General features: G+C 49.5%; 1 protein-coding gene across 1 annotated transcript in view; it reads right to left on the reverse strand.

Moving 5' to 3' along the window:
- The window catches only part of KCMF1 (potassium channel modulatory factor 1), a 254,961-nt gene that overhangs the window by 161,929 nt on the left and 74,561 nt on the right, over positions 1-18,471 (reverse strand). The window contains exon 3 of the mRNA XM_085640951.1: positions 8,112-8,251. Coding sequence (XP_085497077.1) covers positions 8,112-8,251 — 140 coding nt within the window. The remainder of the gene's footprint in view (positions 1-8,111; positions 8,252-18,471) is intronic.

Below are 18,471 nucleotides of genomic sequence, written 5' to 3' on the forward strand. Positions count from 1 at the left end.
GAGCCCCTGGCCCCAACGGATTCCCGATGGAATTCCTCCGGCCAAATATAAATCTACTGGGCCCTCAACTCCTAGCTACAATTCAAGAGGCCATGGAAGCCTCCATATTGCCTTGAGATTGGAGGCATGTCCAAATAGTCCTCTTTCTCAAGCCAGGGTGCCCTCCGGAAGACCCTTCCTCCTATCGTCCCATTTCCAGTATTAATTTTGAAACTACGTTGTTGGGAAAGGTCCTTGCCGATCGCCTCAGATCCTGTGTCTCAGATCTGATCCATCCCGACCAGTCGGGATTTATGCCCCAGAGAGCGACACGTCGTAATATACGCAGGGTTCATAACGCCATAGCAGCTGCTCCAGCACTGGGACGACCGGCTGCATTGCTTCTGGCTGATATAGATGAAGGCCTTCGCCTCCTTGGGTATACCTTTTTCAACTACTAGAAGCCATCAGTTTCGGTCCACGATTATTTGCCTATACACGCTTATTATACACTGACTTAACAGCGTCACTGCGGATAGCCGGGCACGGCTCCTCCACCTTTCCAATCCAAAGAGGCACCAGGCAGGGCTGCCCCCTGTCGCGCTTATTATTTGCCATCGCGATCGAACCTCTGGCGGCATGGGTTAGGAACAACCTGGTCCTTCTAGGCTTCGAATGGTCGCAGTCACACTTGGACCGCATCGCGCTATACGCAGACGATGTTCTCTTCTTCTTTACAGACCCCTGGTATTAAGGGCCACACATCCTAGAGATCTTGAGCGTATTCGGAAGCACTACAGGCCTACATGCAAACCCAGCAAAATCCATCCTTTATCCAGTGTGCGGCCACCAAGGCCGAGACACGTGGGCTCTGCAACTCTCCTGTGCCACTGACGGATTTAAATACCTTGATATCTTTCTGTCCTCGTGTCCCAAAATCTCCTGGGCCCATAATAGCACTCAACAGTGAGACCGCGATATGGTCTTCCCTTCCCCTGTCTCTATATGGGCACTCGGCCATCTTCAAGATAGTATCACTACCTCGGATCCTGTACCGTCTTCAAAATTTCAACTATTCTATCATGGTTTGCGCAGGTTAACGCCATACAAAATAAATTTCTCTGCAATGGTGGGGCAATTAGGGTTGCTCTGCGCACTTGTGTACAATCAACGTACTGTGGAGGTATCGCAACGGCAGACATATACTCATATTACGCAGCATCACAGCAGCTCGTGGTCAATGAATGGTGGTACAACTCCCCTACTGACCCGGCGTATGCGATCGGGCACACGGCGATGGCACAGGCCCCCCTTCTACACCTCCTGTATAGCTCAGCATAATTAGACTTTATGCCACCTGCGGGTAAAGTTGTGATACTGCTCTGGCGGGCGCAGGTCCGACAGATGGGATGGCAAGGCAAACTTACCCGGGAGACCCCACTATGGCAAGGAACATATCTCCGTCCTGTGGTCACCCTGGGAGGGTTCCGGGGCTGGGACCTGGTGGGGATATCGACCCTCGGGGATGTGATGATGGGTACCTCCCTTAAAACCTATCAGCAAATGCAAGCGGAATACAATCTCCTCAAAACGCAATTCTACAAATATCTCCGTCTTCGCCATGCACTCACCCCCCTGATACGCTCCCTCAAGACCCTCCCGGAGTTTCATCCACTGGAAGGCCGCTTGCTAATGGGAGATCTAGGCCTTCATAAGATTGGGCAGATCTATCAGACCTTAACGACCCATGCACAGACAACACTCGACAATACGCGACAGGCGTGGCAGGCCGATATCCCTGACCTAACCGACGACGACTGGGCTGTAGCTATTGCTAGTCCACAGGGGCGGCGGTCTCCACTAGGTACCGTCTGATACAGTTAAAATACCTACACAGGGCTTACTATACGCGGACTCGACTGTGGCAGATGGGACTGATCCCCCCCTCCCCCCTATGCTTGCAGTGTGAGCGAGATGAAGGAACTTTTTTGCATACAGTCTGGAGCTGCACAGCGTTGCAGCCCCTCTGGCGCAGAATTAGGTCCTGCCTCCGGGAGGTGCTCGCATGGGAACTTCCACTGGATCCGAGACTCTTCCTCTTACATAGCACCGAAGATATAGGGGGAAACGTTTATAAGCAACATCTATTGTTTTTAGCCCTCGCAATAGCCAAACGCGACATCGCATAAATGTGGAAAGGGACTTCTCCCCCAACATTGAGTAAACGGAAGACCAAATTGGATAGATGTATGGGGGCCGAGGTGGCAGTGTTCCTTGCTCGGGGTTGCCCTGCTAAACATAGGAAAATCTGGACACGCTGGGAGTCCTATCGTGGAATTGAGCTTCCTCCTCTCCCACCCACCAACCCCTAAATGGTGCGATATATCTTGTTGCTATTGTCTGTATATGTACATTGCTTTGAACACCCCGTGTATGATGACAATGGAGATTCATGACCAATTAATCGATATGCATGTTTTGAGATCTAGAACTGTCTGCACTATGTTTGATTTTTACCCCCTGCATGTTGGGCAGGTGTTTGATTACGGTCGAAATGTTGGACTCGCTGTGAAATTATGCCTTTCGCTCTGTAAAGTTGAATGAATTTCTTTTTTCCTGCGTTTACATTTTCTTTTGCCATTTTGCACTATTTATCTGCTGTACTGTGCTAAGAACGTATAGATTCACGGATGGTCTTAGAATTGCATTATATTGTTTGACTGTCATTTGCGCATTTGCACCTTTTCTAACCTTTTTTTTTTTTATTAGAGCATGGTTGTATGCTGAATGGCTTTCTTGTAATCTTTGTATTCTAAATGTTTTCATGTATCGTGCCTTGCAAAACTTCTGCTTGTATTTATGTGGACCTCTTTGAATTCCAAATCATATTAAAATACTTGGCATGGGAAATTTATGTTTTGGGAACCCCTTGACTGATCATTACAAAACTTCCAAGAAGGAGCTTAGATGGATGAACTTTTTTTCTGGAACGTTTTGTGAAGGTTCGTCAAATGGGGCCAAAGTTATTAGCAAACCAAAAAAATGCTCCATTTATGGAAAAGCAGACGCAACGCTACTTTACTGGCGAAGACAGACAGATACACACCTACCTTCCAAAGGATGAGCGCTTTTTTATTTGCCAATAACTTTGGCGTCATTTGACGAATCCTCGCAAGTGGTGGAAAAAGGCGGTGTGGCCTCCAAAGACCTCTCAGAAATCCCACTGTGTTGGGTTTACTGGTGGTAATAGGAGGGCTTGTTGGCCGCCAAGGACCCTGAGCAGCCAAGAGGACTTCATTCCCAAACTGCTAGCGCGCTAGGAGGTGCGTTTGCTGAGATGTAGAAAAAGGGGCAGGGCCTTCAAAGATCTCGCAGCAATACCGCTGTCTGGGACTTACAGGAGGTAACCAAAGGGGTTCCTGGCCCCCAAGGACCCTCAGCATCCAAGGAGACTTCAAACCCCAACCAGCAGTGCGCAAGGAGGTGCGTTTGCAGAGTAGTGGAGAAAAGGAGCAGGGCTTACAGCGACTTGCCGGTGTGCATTTTTTTTTCCTACAGGATGGGGGCTTTGTAGCCCCCTTGCCTGGGCAAATTTGGGTCTTGAGGACCCCATACCCCGGGGCCAGAACGTTTTTGCAATTGAGGGGAGGGGGGCGGCACAGCCACCATCCCTAGGTTGATTTTGACCCCGGGAACCGCAACCCCTGGGGCCCAGCCTTTAATAAAAAAAAAAAATGAGAGTTGGGGGGGGGGGGGGGCTTGCCCCCCGTGCCGATTTTAGCCCCAGGGACCCCATCCCCTTGGCCAGGTCATTTACAGATGGGGGAGAGGGCTGGACGGCCCTCCCTCCCGGGCCGAACTGGGCCCCCATCGCCCGGGACCTGACCATTTGAAGTGGGTGCCTCCAGGGCACCCACTCACCAATGGTACTGCGGGGGAAGCCTGATGGCCCTCGCAGTCCCTGCCGGCTCCCCGCGCCCTGCAGGAGCCGGCACTGCTTTTGGACAGAGAGCTGCTGAACATCACAAATAAGGGAAAACTGTACTAAAGCAATTTCATCATGTAAAATATATATATTTTTTTAATACTCCCAATTTGCTCACAGCCTTGAGAAAGCCCATGGCTCATTGGCCATTAAAGAGCGAAACCACCTTGGGTGTCAAACTAAGCAATGTAATGCAGTAGTGAAGAAACCAAAACAGCAGGTAAAGAGTACTAAATACAATGTATCCAAAAAACCATATGTAAAAGGAATATATCAAGAATAATACATTTAGCTAAAATCCTTTTGAACTGTAGTACTTTCTTCTAGTACAGAGGTTTCCCAACCTTTTTATTAATAAGAGCTACATATGTTAAATGAAAATCATCCAGAGCTATGGGAAACACGTGGAATACTGCGGCCTCAGTCACGCATGGTCCGACTTCACAAACGTAACAGCGCTTACCTTAACCACGCGTGGTTAAGGCAGAGTGCGGGCTAGCTGCTGCAGGGACGAAAGCAGGAAGACCTCGCCAGGAAGAGAGCCGCCATGAGGTAAGTGGGGTAGGGCTGTGGGGGATAGTTTTCTGGGTGGGGGTAGTTTGCTGAGCTGAGTGGTCGGGTAGTGTCCTGGGCGGGGGGGTCAGGGTAGTTTTCTGGGCTGGGGGGGGGGGGGGGGAGTAGTTTTCTGGGCTGGGGGAGTCAGGAGTAGTTTTCAGGGTAGTTTACAGGGCTCAGGGGACAGGGTAGTTTACAGGGCTCGGGGGACAGGGTAGTTTACAGGGCTCGGGGGACAGGGTAGTTTACAGGGCTCGGGGGACAGGGTAGTTTACAGGGCTCGGGGGACAGGGTAGTTTACAGGGCTCGGGGGCCAGGGTAGTTTACAGGGCTGGGGGGCCAGGGTAGTTTACAGGGCTGGGGGGCCAGGGTAGTTTACAGGGCTGGGGGGCCAGGGTAGTTTACAGGGCTGGGGGGCCAGGGTAGTTTACAGGGCTGGGGGGCCAGGGTAGTTTACAGGCAAGACAAAGGGGTTGGGATAGCTTTCAGGACAGTGCAGTGGTGAGAGGGGGTGGGGTAGTGTATGTTAAGGCAGTGTTTCCCAAACTGTGGTCCGGGGACCCCCAGGGGTCCCTGACACTTTCCCAGGGGGTCCGCAGGCAGCAGTTTGAAAAGCACTGCACTTGTATAATTAGCAGTTTTCCAGCAACAATAAAAGTGTCAAGATAACACCAGTGATTAATGCACCTGCTTGGAGAGATGAGAGTTTTGTCCTGTGGCAGCTTTGAGTTATCTAATTTAGCACAGAGGGTTAATATGCCTATTGCAAAGAACGTGAACTGTGCATTTTAAATAACAGTATTTTATGTGCATAGGCGAGTGAGTTACTGCTTTTGTCACAAAGATTATTTTGTTACTGCGCAGTACATAAGTGACAACCGCAATCTAGCAATCAAGCACAGTGACCTATAAACTGTCATCAAAGAGCTGCTTGCAAACTGCATGGTACAAGTTAGTAACTTATGTTTTTTCCCTGTCTTTCATTATCCCGATGCTGCTAAAAAGGTTTATTAGGGTGGAAATACATTTTTATTGTTAACGTCAATGCTAACCACTGTCTTATGTTCTGAATCCCGAGTTTTTTGTGCTTCTCCAGACCAAGCACGCTTTAAAAATGCCTACCAGTATAAATGACATGTGAATCCTACACCTTGTAGTTCCCTTTGCCTTATGTAACATTTTCTATACACTGATTTACACTTATGATTAATTGTCTCTATATGTGTGTGATGTAAAGTGATAAACGTGTTGTAGACTGCACCATTGTTTCCTAAATTTCTTTGGGGGGAGAGCCTCCCAAAGCCCCCTTTGTAGTGGTCAGGCACACTCCATGCACTTGGTGTGCACCGTATGGGGACTGGTCTGAAAACATTTGCCAGGGCTGCTTTGGGTTGCAAGTCTGGCCCTGGCAGGAGTAGGAGCCTCGTACTGCGAAATAAAACCAACCATTTAAAAGTTAGTCACAGAGATGCAACACCAACCTTCCCATTAAAATTTTAGTTTTTTGCAAATTCTTTCAATATAAAATACTAAGGGGGATATTTACAAAAGAAGTGGTGGAGCGTGTCGTTAGCCTCTGTGGCTTAACGACACGCGGCGCCACTTTGGAAACGCAGGGCTGCACCATATTTACAAGAATATGGTGCAGCCCTACATTTTGCCCTGTGGTGGTGCTACACTTAGAAGTGTAGCGCCAACACAGGCACCCTTGCAACACAGTGCAAGGGTGTCTGCGTGCAGGGGAAGATTGTTTATGTGCAGGAAGGGTACATAAACAATCTTGAAATTGGGTTTTGTCACTTGTATGTGTGCTGCTTAATGCAGCACACATGGAAGTTACAAAATGCCATTTTTTTTTAATGATTGTTTATGTACAGGAAGGGTCACCTTCCTGAACATAAATAATCCAAGGCGTTTTGCTTTTTCCATGTGTGCTCCACAAGGCAGCACTCATGAAAAAAGCAAAAATGAGGAGAAATAAAGCATTTCTCCTTGTTTTGCCAAGTTAAGACCTGGTTTTCCCTGGTGTGAAATTTTGCGCTGCCTCCTATTTACACTGCCCCTGTGAATAGGGGGCAGCATCAAAATCAATGGGTTTTGCGGTGGAATGCCCACTGCAAAACCCGCTACCCACCCCTTTCACGCTAAGCATTGCGCGAAAGGGGGCCTTATTTACAAGGCAGCGTTAAACCATATTAAGTGGTTTACCGCTGCCTTGTAAATAAGGCGAAGCCCCTATCGGCACGCAAACGTTGCAAAAAGTGATGTTTCCATGGTGGTAGGGGTTTGTAAATATGCGCCTAAAATCCTTAGTATTTCGAGTATTTGTTTTGTGTGCACATGTGTTTTATTTTTTTCGAATTACTGTTTTAACGTTTGAAATTTAAATCATACAAATTGCTTGGGGGTCCCCGAGTTCCAGTGGTGACTCAGTGGGGTCCTCAGGAGTCAAAAGTTTGGGAACCACTGTGTTAAGGGACAGAAATTTAGGCCTCAGGGCAGAGGGAGGGGAATGGGTAGTCGGAGTGATTTTTAGAGCTTAGGGGAGGGTGGGGTAGTTTTTAGGGAGGGGGTTGGGTTCTTTTTTTAAAATAGGGGTTTGGGTATTAGGCCTAAGGGCAGTGGAAGGGGTTGGTGTAGTTTTAGTGACGGCGCAGGGGGATAGGAGGGCGTCGGTAGTGTTTGTTAAGGGTTAGGAGCAGCATGGAGGTTGGTAGGGGATCAGGGTATTTGCACCACAGGGCAGGGGGGCTGGTAGGGAGCTTGTAGCAGAGTGTGGGGGAGGGGGGTCGCGACCTTAGCCATGCATACCTCTTTACCATTCATGCCTTTACCGCGAAATTCTGTGGTAAAGGTATGTGTGGTAAAGGAATGCGTGGTTAAGAAGCATTCATAGTTTAGGCTGCTTGGTAGAGGCACACGTGGTAAGCCATGCTTGCCTCTATCATACAACTCGAGCTACTAATATTATTAGTATTGTAAGAGACCACCTTAGACAAAATTTTATTAGTACCCACCATATGCAAGATTACAAGGAGTGATTACCTTAGTGCACCAGGCACAGTTGCCCTCAGTAATGTATAAAAAAAAAAAACTGTCAGCATAGAATATGTTACATGGGCAAAACATAACAGTCATAGCTGTAATACCACCAAGCACCAAAGTAATATTAGCAAAAAAGTTCCTCAATGCCACGATTTATCATTCAAATATATTTTGGAAATGTAACCGTTTTTTCAACAAACATGCTTATGAATCCTGAAAATACACGTTTTTCCCTCGAATACACACTTTTTAGTTTGGGTATACATATATTACTTCAGCCAAGTAAAAGCTACTAATTTAGGAGGCTGAGCTGCACACAGGAGAGCTACATATAGGTGGGGGAGCTACCATTAGCTCACAAGCTACTCGTTGGAGAAGCCTGTTCTTATACAACACAAGGAATGAACAATGTAAGGTCTATACTATTTTATTCGATAACAATTATTTTAGCAAACAGTAACTTTATGTTCGGTCAGTATGGACATCCTATGGGTCTGAAAAAAAGGCCAGTGGAAACAATTTAGTAGGGAATGGGACTGAGGCTTACCACTTCTGTTGATGTTTCTGCATGTTCAGAAGTAACGTGCTCCTGTATTGATGTCTCTGTGTAACCCATTTTTCCACAATAAGGACATGTAAAAGACTGTGGTTGCTCTACAGAGAAGGCTTCACCACCATAGTACAAATCTAGAAAGAGGAACAAAATGTTTTGAGCTGATCCAAATTCCAAGAAGCACAGTGCTTCACACGCATGAAAGTTACAGAATGTCACCTGAGAATTTTGGAGATTTAACATAACCCTCAAATTGTTATACTTATAAGTTTCAATACTGACACTTCAACTCAAATTTCATCAGTTCAAGTAGTAAACGGCAAATGCCAGTTACAACACAAAAGGGACACTTAAAAATCCAAATAAGCAGGCCTTGTACAGAAATTAATTTGGCAAAGTATTCCCAGCTTCAATGACATGCACAGGTTGTAGATGTGAACATTCCTACCCAAGGTGACACTGTATCACAATACGCACCAATCAACCTAAAGTACTGCATTACGATGTCCTGTCCGTCACCTGTGTACTCCAAATGGCAATTGTTGATTTTGTTCAAAGATCATTTGAATCATGCATGAAGAACCGACCCTGGCTCATACTCCTTGGTTCAAGTCCAGCGCAATAACTTGTAGCACTACCCACAGCTCCATCCTCACACTAGGGATTTTCAATGTTTAACTAGAGGTTTTGAGAGCCCTAAAGGATGAGAAACATTCACCAGTCAGCGGATAATACCTGGCTGTACCAAGGTCTGACCTGGCCACAGCACCACACCACTGAGGAATTGCCTTGCAACAATTCAAGCTTCAATGTGTAAGTCACATTTCATGTGAAGCTGACCAAGACGGAGTTTTTTCTCAATGGCAATCGAATACGCAACATTGGGTCCAAATCTGAATTTCAAAAGCTTTGCACCACATCTGGAAAAAACACAGCAAGAAATCCTAGGGAGGAGGAGGAGCCTAGCGCGCAACCAAGATGGCCGCGTAGGTGCGAGGCTCCCGAGGACCTCCGCGACCTCCTATGATTATCCTGAACATATCCTGTCCCAGATGAGGGGACTGCGTTGGTGAGCCCGAGCTGAGGTGGCGCCCGTTTTCCGCTTCCAAATCGGACCTCGGACACCGACTTTAGCACCGATTGAGGTTTGCGGCCTTCTCCTAGCCGAACCCCGGATTTGCGTTGTGGGGCGATCCAGTGACGAAGTGAATAACAGCGGCGGACGGGGCTTGGTGGCTCGCGTAACCCGCACTTTCACTTTCGCACCCTCCTTGCTGTATATGCGAGGTTGGGTCGCGGGGCTTTGTGTGTTGGTGTGGCCTCGCTGGGGGACCCTGCCTGCCCGCCGGCTGTGATCCGCCCCGCAGATCTGGGGTGGCACCCCCCCCGGAGCCCGTGGACCGGCTTGCCCGCCCTTCACGACGTGGCTAGTGCGATTGGGAGACTGGGACCATGGCCACGAAACAAGATGGCGATCGGGCAAAGGTAAAATCGACCCGGCGTGGCGCAGCCCATCAGTCCAACAGCATGGATCGCTATACCCTCCAGAAGGGCTCTCCTGAGGTGCCACGCAGGTCCCCTGAGGGCCCTACTGATGCCCCCGATCCGCCCACGGATCTGACTCTGCGGGATGTCATGGGCGCCATCGCCGAGATGAAGGCCTCTGTGGGCCAGCGTTTTGACACACTGGCGCAGAAGATCGACTCGGTCCTCGTAGATGTTGGCCTGATAAGGGCCGATCTCTCCAAGACCAACGACCGAGTCGATTCTTTGGCCCACACCGCATCGGGCCTTACGACAGATGTGGCGGCCCTGCAAACGGAGGTGCGCCGGCTTGCTCGGGCAAGTGCGCTGATGGATCGTCGCCTGGAGGACTCCGAGAGTAGGGCCCGGAGGAACAACATCCGTATCATCGGGGTGCCTGAGGGACGTGAGGAAGCGGCGGCGGACCTTTTCGTGGAAGACCTGATTGTTACCCATCTCCAGCCACGGGGGCTGAGTAAATTCTTTGCTGTGGAGAGGGCCCACAGGGTTCCCGGGGGAAGGCCTAAGGTCGGAGCCGCTCCGAGACCTCTCATCGCCCGGATTTTTAATTTTCGGGACAGAGACGCTATCCTCCAATCCTCCAGACTACAAGGACCGATTAGACTTGACAATATGGACATTAATTTCTATCCTGATTTCACCCCTGCGGTCCAGAAGCAGAGACTGAGCTTCCTTGGTGTCAAGCGCCGTCTTCGGGACCTAAATCTCAAATACGCCATGCTTTTCCCAGCTAAGCTGCGAGTGGAGGTGGAAGGTCGCACACACTTTTTTGATCGTCCCGAAGCGGCCGGGGACTGGCTGGATACTCTGTCTGGAGATCGGGATCGGGGTGGCGGGGGGGGGGGAGCGGCAGGGGGAGAGGGCTCGCCGGATCAAGACTGAGGGACTAATATTAGGCCTCGCTCGGGACAAAAATGATGCCACTTTTGACTATACGTCGGATTGCTTAAGTTCCCCTCCTATGGAGGTTGTGTGGGGTCTCTTGGGGGTTCTCCCTCCTCCTCTGGGGGTCTAGGTAGTTTAACTATCTATGGGGCGACAGGCACACTGCACGTTGGGGGGGCTGTCTGGGCTCATGCAGGGGTGCAGGGAGGGGGGAGTTTTGTTGGGGTGGGTGGGCAGGGATGGGGTGTTCGTTATTATCACAAGGCAACCCTTTTTTTGTGTTGGTTCTACTGTGCTCTCGGGGGGACGAATGATGGTTTCTGTGTATGATGGGGGGTAGGGAATTAACTTCGTTGTCTTGGAACGTCAATGGACTGGGGGACAGGATCAAACGAGGTGTGGTCCTACAGTATCTGAAGCGACTTTCGCCTGATGTGGTCTTCCTGCAGGAGACACACCTTATTGGCAATTCCTTCTGCGCCATGAATCGGCGTGGCTACCGCCTCGTGGCCCACTCGGGCTTCACGTCAGGCTCGAGGGGTGTGGGTATCATGGTAAAGAACTCGCTCCCGTTAGAGATTGATGAGGTGCTCCACGATGACAGGGGACGTTACACTGTCTTGGTGGGGAGAATGGAGGGCAAAGTGGTTGTCTTTGTGTCAGTGTACGTCCCACCGGGGTTGCAGTCGACCACCTTTGCAGATCTGGGGCGCCTCCTCCTTGGCCTTCCGGGGGGGCTTCTGGTGGTGGGGGGGGATTTCAACGCGGTTGTTTCTGGGACTGTGGATCGTCACCCCCCTAGGGACCTCCCCCGGGCACAGGCGTGGCTATCCGGCCTCTTGGATACACTGGGATTGGTGGACTGCTGGCGCTTAAAACATCCCACGCAGTTGCAATACACTTTCCACTCGGGGGCCCATGGTAGTCTCTCACGGCTTGATTATGTCCTTGTCCCGGCGGCCCATGTCGGGAGGGTGGGGGAGGTGCGCCATTTGGCACGGGGTATCTCGGACCACTCCCCGCTATTGTTGCATTTTGATGTCTTTCCGAGGGCTGAGAGCAGGGTGGTCCCAATCAATTCCTGGTACCTGCGGGACCCCACCATTCGCGCTGACTTGATTAAATCCCTCCAGCGCTATTTTGAGGAGAATGTGGGGTCAGTGCCTTCAGCTATCTCCCTGTGGGAGGCCTTCAAAACAGTACTTAGAGGGGAGGCCCTATCCCTTATTTCCCACGCCCGGAGGCGCGAGCGGGAGGAGGTGACCCGGGTGGAGGCTGAAATAGCGGAGCTGGAGGGTAATCTAGAAGATGGGGTGACGGACGCTGCACTACATGTCCTCCAGCTCAAGCAGGCGGCTTATAGGGCCCTCGTTACGGAGGCGGCCAGGGGCCTTAGTAGAGAGCAACAGGGGCGACTGTATGATGTGGGTGATAAGGCTGGTAAACTGATAGCGTGGTTGGATAAAAAGGAAAGAGCGAATCGTGTGGTCCCGCTGATTGAGAAAACGAATGGTGTGTGTGTAACTGAGCCAGAAGAAATTGTCTCCTGTTTCGCGGAGTATTTCCGCGATGTGTATTCCCCGGTCTCTTCTTGCTCGGAAGAGGATTCCCGTGCCCTGCTCAGAGATATCGCGCTGCCTTCCCTGTCCGGGGAGGACAGGGTGTCGCTGGACGCCGCTCTCACCTCCGACGAAATCGCCCTCGCCATACGCTCGGTCGCTTCTGGCAAGGCCATGGGCCCGAACGGTATCCCTATCGAGCTGTATAAGCTGCGACCGGATACATTGGCGCCTCACCTCCGCGCAATGTTCCTCGCGGCCCACTCGTTGGGCTCCCTCCCGCTTGACCAGCGTCTGGCTACAATCGTGGTGATCCACAAGGAAGGGAGACCTCGGGATCAGGTTACTTCTTATCGGCCTATCTCACTACTGAATGCGGAGCCCAAAATTCTCGCTAAGGTACTCGCCAATCGGCTGGTCGGTGTGGTGGGAGATCTGGTTCATCAGGACCAGTCTGGCTTTATTCCCCATCGCAATACAGCCCTTAATCTGCGGCGTTTGCATGGGGTGCTTGCGCGTGTCCCATTTATACGGGAACCGGCCATTTTGGCGTCCTTAGACGCCACCATGGCGTTTGACACGCTTGAGTGGCCATACATCTGGGCGATGCTCGCGAAGTTCGGATTTGGCCCAGGATTCATCAGTTGGGTCAAATTGTTGTATGCGGGCCCAATGGCGCAGGTGGTCGTGAACGGAAGAGTATCGGCCCCGTTTGAGCTGGGCCGGGGCACGCGGCAGGGCTGTCCCTTGTCGCCGCTTCTTTTTGCGCTTGCCTTGGAGCCCCTGGCGGAGTGGCTGCGGTGGGAGCCTTCCATCCGTGGTCTCCGTTGGACCCCCGAGTATGAGGACCGCGTATCCCTATACGCTGATGACATCCTTCTGTACCTAGCCTCCCCATGTAAATCACTTATAGTGCTAGTTGATGTTTTACACTCGTTTGGTCGTAACTCCGGTCTTGTCATCAACTGGGCTAAATCGTGTGTGTATGTTCTCTCTGGGGAGGCTCCTATTCTCCCGCGGGGCTGTCCGATCCAGATCGCCCCGCAGGGATTTCGGTACCTGGGTGTCTTCATTACTCTGGACCCGGAGGCCCGGTATGAACGTAATTTGCTTCCCCCCCTCCAGCGTCTGCGGGTAGATGTCGCACGCTGGCGGCGCCTGCCGCTTTCGCCGCTCGGCCGGGCGGCATTGTTCAAGATGATGTCTCTGCCGCGTTTTCTGTACGCTTTGCAGAACACTATGGACTTGGTCCCGGCGCGATACTTCCGTGAGGTGGAGAGTCTGCAACGCCGCCTGTTCTGGGACGGGAGGCCGCGCATTGCTCTGGCTAAGCTGACGCTCCCATGGTTTGACGGGGGGATTGCCCTCCCGGATATTAAGCGGTACTATTGGGCCTCCCAGCTCGCTGCCATTAACCATGGCCTCTACGGGCCCGCCTTAAACCCGGCATTTGAAATGGACAAGATGCTCCTGCCAGGTGGCGACTACAATCGAGCGCTCTACTCTAGCGCGCCCGACGCTCGTCTGACGGGCCCCACGCGTGTCATGGTGCAAGTCTGGCACGCGGCCAATGCAGCTATGGGGTGGAAGGACCGTTTGACCCGGGCATCACCACTATACGCGTCTGAGCGGTTAGGCTCCCTGTGGACCTCGAAGGGCTTCGAGAAGTGGGACATAATAGGTATCAGTAAAGTGGGGGATCTTTGGACGAGGGGAGGATTTAAAACGTTCGATATGCTGCAGACGGAGTTTCAGTTGCAGGGCAGTGAATACTTTCGGTATTTGCAGGTCCGTCATGCGCTGGGCTCCGTCTTCTCTGACGTTGCATCCATCCCGGAATATTCCCCCCTGGAGGATAGAATGCTAGATGGGCACGTCCCGGACAGCACGATCTCACTTATATACAAAAAGCTCATAAACGACCGCTCGGGCCTGTTGACTGCCCTTCGTGCGGCTTGGGTTGCCGACGGGCTGGAGTTGGACGACGAGGACTGGACCTCCGCGGTGGCCTCCCCGAAGGAGGTGGCCATACCGGCTCGCCTTCGCTTCGTCCAGCTCAAGATACTCCACCGGGTCTACATGACGGGGCCAAAGCTTCTGCGTATGGGCTATGCTGGAGATGGATTGTGTAAGCGTGGGTGTGGTGCTTTGGGGACCTTTATGCATATTTTGTGGGAGTGCCCGGAGGTAGAGGGGTTCTGGCGTGGTGTACATGAGGTGCTGCGACTGGTTACGCATGTGGCGCTGTTACCTGAAGCGAGGAGATGCCTGTTGAATGTGTGGGAACCGACTGATTACTCGGCGCCGCAGACGTGGTGGGTGACTCTGGGATATATGATAGCCAAGCGTGATATTGCTCAACTGTGGGGATCCCAGAGGCCCCCGACGGTCTCGGCCTGGAAAGAACACATGGACTGGTGCATGTTTCGCGAAAAGGTGGTGTATGTGGCGAGGGGTAAGCCTGGGACATGGGTGAAAGTATGGGGCCCCTGGAACGCCTACCGAGGGGGTATCTGCGCACCACCGCTGCTGCCGGATGCCTCGCCAGCCCCATCCCCTTAGCCGACTCATTCCTCCGCTGCCGGGCATTGGGTTCCCCCAGTCCTTGCTTTGTTCTCTTCCCCCTCCTCACACTTCTGTGTATAGTTGGGATCCCCCCTCTTGGGGAGCACGTGCTGCTATTTTTGATTGTGGGTTGCCTTGTGGGTGTGGTTTTAATTTTTGTTGTTCTTAATTTAAAATGAAACCGCATAATGGGGCCTGGATGATGTGGCTTTAACATTGTTACCTACGGAGAAATGCTCCTCCTGTAATACCACGTGTTCCATAAATGTATGTCATATGTTCCTACCATTGCTAGCGGCCGGCCGGAAGGTTGTGGGCCCATACTTGTATACTTTTAAGACCTGTAATAAACGGTTTCAAAAAAAAAAAAAAAAGAAATCCTAGGGATTCTACATAGATACAAATCTCGGCTTCAGATCACACATAGTGCAGATGAATAAGACCCTGATGGAGCAGGATTTTGCGAAAGAAACCTGCTCAAATCGAACACCCCTATAATACGTACTAACAGTAAGTAGTGTTAGAACAACTAATGTGCACATTAACACTACACGCGGGAAGCTTGCTTTGCAATATGCATGAACTAACCCTGAATAATACGTAAATAACTGGAAATGTAATAATCTTGTGTTTAGAACGAATTAAGAAGGTTTTCATGGCAAGGCTGCATGTGTATTTAGTCAAAAGCATGGTGTGGCTTTATCTTAACAAATAATGCAGCTTTTCTGCTTGGGCTATGCTAGGATAACCGTTAATATGAAGTAGAGCTAAAGTGGGTGGTAAACAGTGAAAATTGCATTGTCACATAATAAATGTCAGTTTTCCGTTCCTTTAGTAATGGACGAGTCCTCCATCTTTTAAAGTTGGCTTAACCGAGGGCGGATGGAATTAGGAGCGAGCAGGAACCATGTGACCGCATAACTAAAAGTGCTGAACAGAGCAGAAAAAGCTTGACCCGGTGAAGGACAGAACATTAAAAGCCTGCCAACAGTCAATATGAACGTGGGAACGGCACATGACCGATAATATGAATTGTTAATAAATTAGGCAAGACGCCTGGGAGCAACTCCATGTAGCATGCAGGACTAAAGATACTAAACTTTTTTGGCTAATGGTCAACCAGGATTATTTTAATGGCACTAATAATGGAAGTATTGATGCTAGAATTATGCCTGACATCTGGGTAGACCACTTTTCGGGCCTTTATAAAACTGGTAGCGACTGTCCCATGCACTAACCTTCAATATGGGACTTTAACTCTCGCACCACCAACCATAGATGAGGTGCAAAGGGCCCTATCCCAGACTGTGAAGACCAAGGCCTCGGGTCCTGACGGTATCCCCGCGGCCCTGTTCCTGGCAAATATTCCCATGTGGTTTCCAATGTTAAACATTTTTAAATGCTATGAGGCCCAGGGTCCCCCAGAGTCATTGAGAGAAGTAACAATAGTTCCTATTTTCAAAAATTGATACAGGTCGGACCCTAAATGCTACTGGCCAATATCCCTATTTGACTGTACTTGCAAGATGATGGGGCGAATCATTTTGGAGAGACTGGAGGATTGGGTATCAGAAAGTGGGAGCTTTTCTGAAATCCAATACGGCTTCGGAGAGGTCTGGGCACAGTCGACCAGTGCCTTAACCTGCACCTGGTCATAGGTAAATACACCTTAGCCAAGCCTGGATCTCTTTACCTTGGATTCATGGACTTGACGTCCGCCTTTGACTGGGTGCAGAGCGGGAGGTTCTTGGAGAAAATGATAATTATGGGCATTGATCCGCCCATTGTGCATTTCCTGGCAGCTATGCACCAGGAAGTGACGGGGAGAGTTCGCTATGGACCAGGTGGCGAACTTACTGCCCATTGAGGATGGATCGCGGGGTACGCCAGGGCTGCGTCCTTGCCCCCTTTCTATTTTGTTTATACATAAATGACTTAAAAATCCAAATCAAAAAAGGGAATGTGGATGCTCCGCTGGTAGGTCATAGGCCACTACCAGCGCTCTTATATGCGGACGACTATCTACTGATGTCCAGAACCGGAGTGGGACTTTAGAGGCTTTTAATGACTTTATGAACGATCTTGCCCTAAAAACCAATGTAGAGAAATCACATATTATGGTGGTGGGCAAATCTCCGAAGATTTTAAAGACCTGCTTTATAAAAAAGGAAAAATTGACGTATGTGCCGACATTTTCCTACTTAGGGATCTTATTCGCTCAAAAAAGCTCTTGGTGTCACTTAGTAGAGGCTAAGATTAGGGGCTTTAATCAAAATGTGGAGGCCATCTTTAGATTTACTAAAACGTTAGGCTCCAGGCCCATCAAAGCTATTATTGATATTTATAAGGTCTGCACGTGTGCTGTCACTCTGTATGGTGCCTGAGTCTGGGGCTCCAGTAATAACAAGGGCCTATAGAGGGCGGAAAACACGTTCATGAAGCGACTCTTGACAGTACCCAAAAGTACCGCTGAGACAATCTGCCATAATTAATTTGGCGTGACTCCGCTGTCATTTCGCATACAACTAGCCCCGTTATTGCTTTGGTATAACATCTGGGCAAAAGAGGAAGCGGTCTTGAATCGTGCACTTATTGGATCATTTAAAAAAAATCCCTTGGATTACTTACATCAGCGACCAGATTGAGATTTTGGGATTCTCAGACTGTTTGAAAAGCCCTGGAAACATAGCCAAAATATCGAAAACAAGGCTGAAAAAAGATTTTTTAACCCATTTATATCAGGTTAGAGATAACCTGGAGAGAGAAAAAACTAAGGTTGCTGATCATTCTCTGTTAGTCTATACTCCAGGTGTTGCCATGTTTTGGCTCTATACTCAGTGACCAGCTTGTCATAAGAGACCGACATCAGGCTACCTTTAACCGCTATTGTTATTGATTTATTTGCACTTTTACTGCATGAAATGTTTTTAAGATGTTTTCTTATATGAACTAATGAGAGAGAGCTGTATTCATGACTATATAAAAAAAATGTTTAGAACAATGGTGTAGTCAAAAGTAGATGATTTCATAGTGGGGTGACTTCCCACCCCTAGAACTCAACCAATCCCTTAGCTAGAAAATGCGAATTTAGCAACTATTGTGGGACGGACATGTACTTTTAGGGTATAAGAATAGGTGCTTTAGGGGTGTGGTTAAGGTCGCTTAGGCTGAAGGTGTCCGAGAGAGGGATGCGTCGCTGTTCGTCAATTTGCAGAGATGCCTAGCTGTTCCTGTCCTGTCCCTGTCCTGGTTCTGGAGTCTTTGATCCCTGACTCTTGGTTGAGGGGTCCCTCACTGCTGCCTAGGCCTGGGTGGTGGTTTTCCCCTTACAGATCCCTTGGGTTTGTATCTGATCTAACATAGCATTGCAGAAATTATTTTGCAGTCGTATTTTTGTCTCTAACTTTGGTCTCTTCATCTATCCCCCCCAAATTGATGGTTTAAAATAGATCTATTTTTACTTATATCTAATGTCTCTTCATCTACCCACTCATTGCAAGGTAATGTTGATGAATGATTCAGTTTTTACTCTGCTATATATCGAAGTTTCTCTCTCATGAGGTTTCCAGTATTAGAATTTATGAATGTAATCGCTATTAGCATTTATTATTACTAGATAAAGTAATTAAATCTCACCAAGAGTTTGTGGTTATTTTAGCCAATTTCTATGATTAAATGTTTTTGAGAATTACCATTGCCATCAACTCTTCAACTAGCTGGTCCATCAAACAAGTAGATGAAAAGCTGATTAAAATGTGTTAAATACGCAAAAGTACAGGATGTTTAAATTTAGTGCCTGA

This window comes from Triturus cristatus, chromosome 2_2, assembly GCF_964204655.1.
Source record: "Triturus cristatus chromosome 2_2, aTriCri1.1, whole genome shotgun sequence".
NCBI classification, from domain to species: Eukaryota; Metazoa; Chordata; class Amphibia; order Caudata; family Salamandridae; genus Triturus; species Triturus cristatus.